At 51.1% G+C, this 9,566-nt stretch overlaps 1 protein-coding gene across 1 annotated transcript in view; it reads right to left on the reverse strand.

The window, feature by feature from the left end:
• The window catches only part of SHISA9 (shisa family member 9), a 295,996-nt gene extending 287,256 nt beyond the window's left edge, over positions 1-8,740 (reverse strand). The window contains exon 1 of the mRNA XM_022552291.3: positions 8,055-8,740. Coding sequence (XP_022407999.1) covers positions 8,055-8,740 — 686 coding nt within the window. The remainder of the gene's footprint in view (positions 1-8,054) is intronic.
• Positions 8,741-9,566: the final 826 nt, after the last annotated feature.

Genomic DNA, 9,566 nt, shown 5'->3' on the forward strand with positions numbered 1-9,566 from the left:
TTAAAAATGTCCCCCATAACAAAACCACAGCTTGGAGATAATACTGATGACACAAGCACAGGAAAAGGACAGATTGGACTCTCCCCTCCTCTTCAACAGCTTCTCACAAGGTTAAAACAATGATGGCCTATTCAGATCAAAATGGAGTCAGCCAAAAATAATCAAAGCTCTCAGGAAAACTATTCAAACTATGGATTTATTTATGAATGATGAGCTTCATCCTCAACACACATTAGGCTTTGAGAGATGAGCTAATGATTGCACGAAGTCAGCACCATTGGCAACAAATTGTAAATATTTATTTCACCTTCAGCTCACTTTAATATTTCTGTTCTTATGTATGCTTTATAGTGTATCTAAACAACAAGGCCCTATTGTATAGCACAGGGAACTATATTCAATATCCTGTGATAAGCCATAATGGAAAAGAATGTGAAAAAGTATATATATATAAAACTGAATCACTTTGCTGTACAGCAGAAATTAACACATTGTAAATCAACTATCCTTCAATAAAACTTTAAAAAATAATAAATGCTACAGTGTACATAATAATTTTTGTTGGTATGTGCACATATTGGGGTGTATGCTAAAAAAATGTTACAGTTAGGGATGTGTTTTTAAAAATTAGTGAATTAGTGGAAAGAACCAACTATGTACTACAAGCCAAACAAATGCCCAAGGAATTGGTATTTATGTGTGGCACATACTTCGGGTGCTTCTCAAACTCGAATGTGCATTCAGATTACCTTCGGGGTCTTGTTAAGATGCAGATTCTGATTCAAGGTGTCTGAGGCAGGGCCTGAGATTCTGCTCAAGCTCCCAGGTGATGGAGATGCTGCTGGTCCACAGGCCACAATCTGAATAGCAAGATCCTAAAGGTAATGTCATGGTAAATTTTATGTGTCAACTTGACTGAAGAGAACAAAGATTTGGTCAAACATTATTCTGGATGCGTCTGAGAGGGTGTTTTTGGATGAGATTAACATTTAGATTGATAGACTGAGGAAAGCACATTGCCCTCCATGGGGTGGGCCTCATCCGATCAGTTGAAGGCTGGAATAGAACAAAAGGCTGACCCTCCCCCAAGTAAGAGAGAATTTCCCTGCCTGATGGCCTTCAAACTGGGACGTCAGCTCTTCATGTTTCTACGGTGACCTACAGGCTTTCAGACTCAAACTGGGACCTTGACTCTGCAGATTTTGGACTTCCCAGCTTCAATTAACATGTGTGGCAATTCTGCATAAAGCTCTTCATAGATAGATAGATGACACATAGATAGATAGATAGATAGATGATAAATAGATAGATCTCCTAGAGGTTCTGTTTCTCTGGAGTACCCTAACTAACACAGGCACCTTATTGAAGAAACTACACTTTTCCTTGATATCCCTTAACCCAGCTCCAAATTGTTATGTTAAAACATTGCCATTTTTGAGGTTGAAGATGATGGAATATTGGCAATTTCATAAGGTTCAACTTAGTATCACTTCACTTGTATATTTACTTGTACATTACCTGTCTCCTGCCATTTGACCATGAGCTCTGTGCCTGCACTCTGCCGCATTCTCAGAGCTCTCTGCACAGGGCTGGGTATACCATAGGTGCTCAATAAAAACCTATTGAATGAATATATCAATGAGCAAATGAATGACTGAATGAGGAGATACCTTATGTCATATAAACCAGGATGTCAGGAATCAGAACTCCTATGCGCCAGGTACCGTACTAGGACACAGGTGACAGATGGGGAAGAGACTGTTAGCATCCCTGCACTCCTTAATGTGAAAGATAACAGAAGGAGACAGATAATAAACTAGTAAACTAGTACATTATTAAGTTCATTTTAGACTGTAATGTGAAATGAAGCAAATAACATTGAGTGATGGGCTGGAGGGGGCGAGGAGGGGGGCGTTAGTAAGTAAGCCTGTGGGGTCAGGGACAGCGTCTCAGACAGGTGACATTGAGCTGAGACTTGAATGCGGAGGAGGGGCCAGCCAGAGAATTTGAGGCAAACCAACACAACAACTCCAAAGCAGCAATGAGCGTGGCATAGCTGAGGAACAAAAAGAAAAGGCTGCATCCCTTTTCTTTCCAATTACAGAGAGCAAATAAAAGACCCCAGCATTACCGAACAGAGCTCAGAGTTCCAGCATCTTGCTTCATAGCCTCCAGGGGTTCCAAGGTCTAAACTATGTCCTGACTTTTAAACACTTGAATGGGATTCCTGAGAATTTCCTCTTTTACCAGAAGCATCATTTATTTTTCAAGGATCTAAGGGCAATGGGCACCAGGTACCTTTCTGGAGTAGTGGTTATACAGGTGTAGACATTTGTCCAAGCTCATCAAACTGTACAGATAATGTGTGTGCATTTTATTGTGTAAATTAGACCCCAATAAAGTGGATTTTTTTAACATCTTTATTGGAGTATAACTGCTTTGCAATGTTGTTAAAGTTGATTTTTCAAATGTAAGGACTCAGTACCCAAAGAGAAGCAAACATATTCTGCAAAGAAAAATAATTTAGACTTTTCCATGGCCAACAGTATATGCATTCATGGGCTTCTCCAGCCTGAGGAGCTGGTGGAAGCCACAAGATAACCATAAATGTGTAAGAAAAAGGGGAGGTGGAAGGGAAGCTGGAATAAGAGAGAAAAGGCAAGGGAAGAAGGGACATATCACTTGATGCCATTTCTTTGCAAGACTCCAACACTTGCGAAGCATGTTTGAAAAACACACAGGACATTGTACTACATAATTTGCCACCTGGATTTCAGATTCTGTTTGAAGGTGGGCAAAATAATGACATGTGTTCCCTACTGGCTTCGAGTGTAGAGAGCTTCCTGCACCAAGGTCATTTCTTACCGATGCCTTTGCCAAGGGGCTGGCCCTGCCAGGGGCAGATGCAGAAAACATGCCTAGTCTTGATCTGACAGTGGCTCCGTGAACTGGCCCTGATGTGTGCACTGTTATTTGCAGGGCATCGAGCACCTCTCTGTGATCTGCAAAGACTGAAGTCCTGCATCTCAGTGATCCAAGGCAGTACAGCCTAGTAGTCAAGGATCCGTGCTACAGCCTCAGACTGTCTGGGCCTGAAGTCCAACTCCTCCACTCACTAGGGGCTTGTGTATCCTCTTGGAAAGCAATCTGTGCCTCTGTGAAAGGCAGACTGTCATAAGGCGGACCTCCTTGTGGTGGGACATGAAATTAAATGAGAATTTACACACAAGCTTATGGCAAAATAGTAAAAACCAGCAAGTGTTCTTCAATATCACCCAGGCCAACTCTTTGCAATGCATCTAATGTTGTCATACATGGATCGTCTCTCCTATTGTGAACCTGCCACTCCTTCTGCTAAAATTAAATGCAAGCCCAGAGAGGTTATAAGACTTGGCCAATGTCACACAGCTAAACAGTCATAGCAGAGCAAGGGCTAGACACAGAGTTCCAGACTACAACTTCACCCACTTCGGTAGATAAGGGTTAGAAAATTCCAGTAATAAGGATGATGATAAAGGGTAATAGTCACTGAGCAGTGACCATATGGCAGGTCCTGCTCTAAGAGCTTTCTAAGCCCAGTCTCAGTGAATCTTCACACAAGCCTATGCTATAGGGACCCTCATCATCCCATTTTGTAGGCAAGAACCTGAGAATCAGAGAAGTGAGGTAAATTTCCCAGAGTCACACAGCTATTAAGTGGCTGAGCTGGGACTGAATCTGGAGCCATCTGACTTGAGCCCATTTCTGTTAAGATCAGCCTGATGACCTCTCTGGGGACTGCAGGTAACATAACTGAGTGAATGGGGCTGGGGGAGCGGGGCGGGGGGCGGTGGCTGGAGATTAAACCTAAGAGGGTCCTAAAGGGAACAGCTGCTGTTTGAATATGCAGGTCCAATATTACCAGACCTATCGATTTCTCAAGAGAAATCAGAAATCTGGATTTCTGTGTGAAATCTCTCAGTTTTTAAATGTTGGCAATTGGTTCTAAGTTGGTTTTAAAACACCATACTTAATAGAGACTAAAGAGATTTCACAACCAAAGGCAGTGAGCTTCGACTGGATCCTGGTTTGAGAAACCAAGCTCTAAAAGACATTTCTGGTACATGACTGGGAAAACAGTAATACAGTTGGCTATTTAATGATGTTACGGAATTTTTGTTCTTTTTCTTGGGTGTGATACTGGAATTGTGTTATGTGGGAGAATGTCCTTGTTCTTAGGAGATCCACACTGAAGTATTCAAGGATGAAGCGTCATGTCTGCAACTTATTTTCAACTGCTTCAGCCAAAAAACAAAGGAAAAAAAGAGAGGAAGGGAGGGAAGGAGAAAAGAAGGAAAAAAGGAAGGGAGGAAAGAAGGAAGAGAGAGATAGCAAACAGGACAAAATACTCATAATTGTTCAATCTAAATTGGTAGTTCTTAACTGGGAGTGATTTTGCCCCTGGATGACTTTTGGCAACACCTGAGGACGTTTTTAATTGTCCCGAATGAAGCGTGGGGTGGGTGCTACCTGCACCTAGTGGGTAGAGTCCAGGGCTGCTGCAATGCTCAGGACAGCGCCCATAGCAAAGAATTATCCAGCTCCGAATGTCAACAGTGTCAAGGGGAAGAAACCCTGCTCTAGATGAAAGATATATTGGACTATGTGTTTATTCTTCTTTCAAGTTTTTTGTATGTTTAAAATGTTTCACAATAACAAATTGAGGAAAACTTAAAAATAAGAATACATAAATAGAAATACCTTGCAGGCCAAACAAAACAGGTCTGCATGGTTTGGTACCCATAGCTGGCCACCATTTGCAGTCACTTCTTCCAATAAATTGTGCTTGAATGTGGCAGCTGTTACAGCTGCTGAATGAGCATCTGTACAGTTTTCCCAACATCACAAGCAAGGTCCATGCACACTCCTGGAACTGCTGTCTTTCCCCTTTTTCAGTCCTAATCAGCCCAAAGGGAAGCATGGGATGTACCCAGGACTCTGAGCCTAGAAACTGACCTCCTCAAACACAAGCACACTGGTCATCAATACCAGTCAGGGTGTGACGTGGGAGCAGCACGTGCTGTTAAGTCTTTGAGGAGAAGAAACTTTCGGATGAGGTAAGAACATCCCAGTGACCTAGCAGCTGCAGACAAAGTAAATGAAGTGGCTGCAGCCAGCAGGTTAATTTCACCTAGAAGCCACCGTATAGTCTCTCTGATGCCGAGCGTGGTGTGCTGGCCCCACCCAAGCATCCCATGGCCCCGTGCAGGCAAAAGTGGATGAGGCCACTGCCATGGCTGGGACTTGAAATGATCAACAGAGCAGGATGCGTTTGGTGAGAACTTGGGGCGGCCCCCAGCACCACAGAAATACACATAAAGGCTACACACACGGGGAAAACCAGCAATAGAATGTAAGTAAGAGTCACACTGGATGAATTCATCCATCCTCAATCCTGTAAAATATTCCCGAATCAAGACCAGTGTTTCTCCAAGTGTGGACCACTTTACGTGAGCCATTCAGGGAGGTGGTGAAATGCAGATTTCCGAGGCCCAGATGGATGGATTTAGTATCTCTCTGGATCGAACTCAAGACTGTGCATTTTAGGAAGCTCCCCAAATTCTGACGCTCACTCAAACTGAAAACATCTGCCCCAGACACAGCTGAAACCAGGGGACTAGGGATCGCACAACTTTCTGTGTGACCTTGAGCAAGCCACCAACCTCAGCTATGATTTGCTCCTATGTAAGTGGGAATTAAATTAGCACCTGTCTCATCGCTGTGCAAACTAAACGAGAGAATGTTTACACACACACACACACCCCTAGTATAGCGCCTGGCACCCAGAACTGTGCTCAGCAAATGTTACTTCCTTTTCCTGGACAGTGATTGGCTGAACACTGTAAAGCCTGGAGAGATATACAGAAGTATGGATGCTCAGGCCCCACCCTAGAGGTTCTGATTGGAACCATCTAGGGTGGGGCTCCCAGCAAGAGGACTCTTTTAAAAGCACTCCAGGTGACCCTAAACATCAGCCGAGGTTGAAAACTATACTTTAGGAGTTGCAAGTAAAAATCAACCATCCTTTCTCTTCAGGAGTACAGACTTTCACTCCATTCTGGAATTCCCAAAATGTATGCAAGGAGAGCCTGTGTTGAGGCTCTGCTACCCCAGGACTGGGTACGCCTAGATTTCACCTCCAAGCAGACCTCTTCCGATACCTGCAGAGGAATGTGGCTGCAGCCTGCTGGGCTGAAGTAAACAGAGCTGCAAGGGGGCAGGACCAGGAAGTTGAGTCCCTGCTGGCCTGAAGCTAGCATCTTTCTCCCACAGATGCCCAAAGGTTAGCTCCCCTCTCCACCTTCTCACCTCCCTCTTCATGCCTCTCCACCCCCATCCCAACCAAACAAGGAGGAGGGCTCCTGTAAGAGCTGGTTTGCAAGGCAAAGGCTCCAAGGAGATTTCAGCAGAGGAATTAAGCCGAAATCTGCAAGGCAGCCTACCTATATCCCTGGGTGAATCTCCCTACCAAGGCAACAGTCGCTGCCGCAGCCCTGCTTCCGTGTCTCACTCTCATCTTAATACAGTCCCTTGGCGAGGACAGCGGGGGAAGTGAAACCACCCGGCCCGTGCAGTTGGCGATCGGGCACCTTGGGGTTACGGGGAGGTGGGCGGGGCCTGCTCTTGACTCTTTTTAGTAGGTCAGGCTTTCTTGAATGCCCTGGGAGCTTACTTCTGTGCCTCCAGACCTCAACATCCATCCACACCTCCCTACTGACCCAAACCGAAGAACTTCCTCACCTCTTCCCCCAAATTCTTCCCATCTGGAAAAAAAAAAAAAAATCGGATAATCTGAGTATAAGTAGAAAATAATTACTAGTGAGGTGGTGATGTTCCTTCGCCTATTTTTGGTGGGTCTCTTTGTTGAGGTTTTTTTAGGCGGGCACACTGGCACCCGGAGGTGCGGGGTGTGTATGTGTGTGTTGGGTGGGGCGTGGGGGGAACACATGGCGACTCTGTTGCCCATATTCGGAAAAAGAATAAACCTGGCGCCCCAGTCATCCAGCTGTTCGCAGGCCACCCGGCGCTCTTCAACCCCGCCCGCCCGCCCGGACCTCACACCAACCCCAGGCCTCACCCCGGCCGGGGGCTGCGTCCTCGCATCTGCGTGTTCCGCCTCAAAGTTGCTAGGTTGTGCGAATCGATTTAGATACTTAAAAAAAAAAAAGCAAAAGGCAAATAGCTCCATTAATCCCAAATGCCTTCTCCCATCTGCTGAGACCTGCTCGTGCTGGGACTTGCATAATGAACAAGGCAAAAGGGGAAGTTGACGAATCAGAGTATCTGGGGGGTGAAGGCGCGCGGGGAGAAGGCTCCGGTCCTTGGAGGCCACGCCAGCCTAGGCAAGGGGGGGCAGCGCGCAGCTGAGGTCGCTGCCCCAGGCAGGGAGAGGTGGCGACTGGAGAGGGGGACGAGGGGGTTAAGGGGAGGGGTGGCGAGGTCCCAATTCCAGGGACCTGGCAGCTCGGAGAAAGCGAGGCGGCCGCTCCAAGCACACAGCTTTTGTTCTCGCCCTCCCCGCACTCTCCACCTCCCTCGCCACATTTTCGCGAGTCGTACGAGTTGCAGGCGGCACACACTCCTTGCCTCCCTCCCTCCCTCCCGCACACACGCGCGCGCGCGAGCTCACACACGCCCCCCTTCCCTTTTGGGCTCGCTGGCCCCTGTTTACCTAGAGGCTAGTATCTGGAATCCGAAGGCTGGACCCCCTCCCCAAAGCCCAAGACTTCGGAGCCACGGGTTCCCAGGGACTGTGTGTCTCAAGCCCGCTGCAAGCCTCGGCGGGAGGGGGCGGCAAGAGGGCGGGGGAGGAGAAGACACCCCCTAACCCCCACACACGCTCATGTCCGCACCTGTGCTGAGCGCAGCGTCCCCTCTCTGCGCTCTCAGCCCAAGTTGGCTGCCCGGGTGACATACCCCCGCGGAGAAGCGAGGGTCGGGGGGAGCGCCATTGCCTCCAGGAAGGTGGAGAGGAGAGTAGGGAGAGCCCGGAGGGGGGGGGGGAGGCAGCCCACCTGGACATGTGCTCCCTTTGGGGCCGGTGCGCTTTCTCCAGCCCCAGCTTGGTGAAGATGCCCACGAGCACCATGACGGCCACCACCCCGCAGATGATGTAAACGATCAGGTTGGTCTTGTCCTTGGTGGGGTCGTGCAGGGGGTCGTCCTTGCGCGCTGGGGGCTTGCCGGTGTTGAGCCAGAGTGGAGTGTCGTAGTTGGTGCAGGTGCTCTGATTCAGTCGCCGCTTCTTAAACGTGCAGCAGAACCGGAAGCCACAAGTCCCGCAGCAGAAGATGAAGTCGCCCGAGCTGCAGTTGAACGGCGGGTCCCACTGGCCCATGACATCGAAGTAGCCCCGGCAGAAGTCCGGCGTGGGCGCCCGGGTCGGGGGTGCGTCCGAGACCCCCACGCCCTCACCGACCTCTCCGGAGGCGGCCCCCGAGCGGTTGCCCCCCGCCAGCACCACCACGCCGCCCAGCTGCGCCAGCTGTCCGTGCCCCGCTCGCTCCTGCGCCCGGCACACGCGGGCGCACAGCTCGGTGAGGAAGCAGCCGAGGAGCAGCCGGAGGACGCGGCGCATCGTGTTTCCCAGCCCGGGCTCGGCCGCTCGGCCGCCGCTGGAGCCGCTGCAGCCGCCTCTCGAGGCGCGGCCGAAGCTGCCGAGGCTGCTGCCGGGGGCTGCGAGCCGCCGCGGGCCGCACATGCAGGGAGCGGCGCGGGGCGCTCGGTGGTCGGCGGCCACTGCGCTCGGCTCAGCCCGCGTTCGCCTCCAGCGCGCAGCGCGCCGAGGGGCCGGTCGGGGAGGAGCGCGCCGGCCGGGCGGGGGGAGGAGGAGCGGGGGCAAGCGCGGGGTGCAGGTCCGGATGGCCACAGGGGGAGGCGGGGGCCGGAGAGCAAGGGCGAGTCGGTCTGTCCGCGCCTCCCCTCGGCCGGCGGCTCTGGACTCGCCGCCCCGCGCCCGCTCGCAGGATCCCTCTCACCTCTCCAGCTGGCCAAGTGCGCCGGAGAGAGCTAAGCAACACTTGTGGAATGAAGGGAGGGCAGGAGGGAAGGGGGAGGGGAGGAGGGCGGGCAGAGGAGGCGCGGGGGGGGGCGAGGGGGCGGGAGCGAGCTGGAGAGGGGCGGGGGCGCGGGAGAGGTGACTCGGGCTGGCGGGCGCCAATTGGGGGGCGTGCAGAGCTGAGCCTGGCTGGCGGGCGGAGAGGAGCGAGCTCCGGCAGCCGCAGAGGCTGAAGCACAGCTCGGATTTCCCGGCAGGTGGAAACGGCTGCGGGACCTCCCGCGCCCTCTCTGGAGGGGAGCCGCGGCTCAGACCTGTTCCGGGCGCAGAGGCGGCTCCGCCCGGGGCTTTTTCCCGGGAGCGTGCGCAGCAGCTGCGGCTGGAGTCGGCCCACCAGGGAAGGGGTGACTCGAAGGGTTGAGGGACAGACCAGGTAGCTTCCACTCCAAGACAGACTGGGGCGCAGTCTGATCAGGATCACCCCTCCCAGGTGGCGCGGGGCCGCCCTGCCCTTTCCCCGACTGTGCCC

Source organism: Delphinapterus leucas, chromosome 15 (assembly GCF_059928025.1).
Source record: "Delphinapterus leucas isolate spDelLeu-1000000601 "Yukka" chromosome 15, BTC_Dleu_Yukka2, whole genome shotgun sequence".
Classification (NCBI taxonomy): domain Eukaryota; kingdom Metazoa; phylum Chordata; class Mammalia; order Artiodactyla; family Monodontidae; genus Delphinapterus; species Delphinapterus leucas.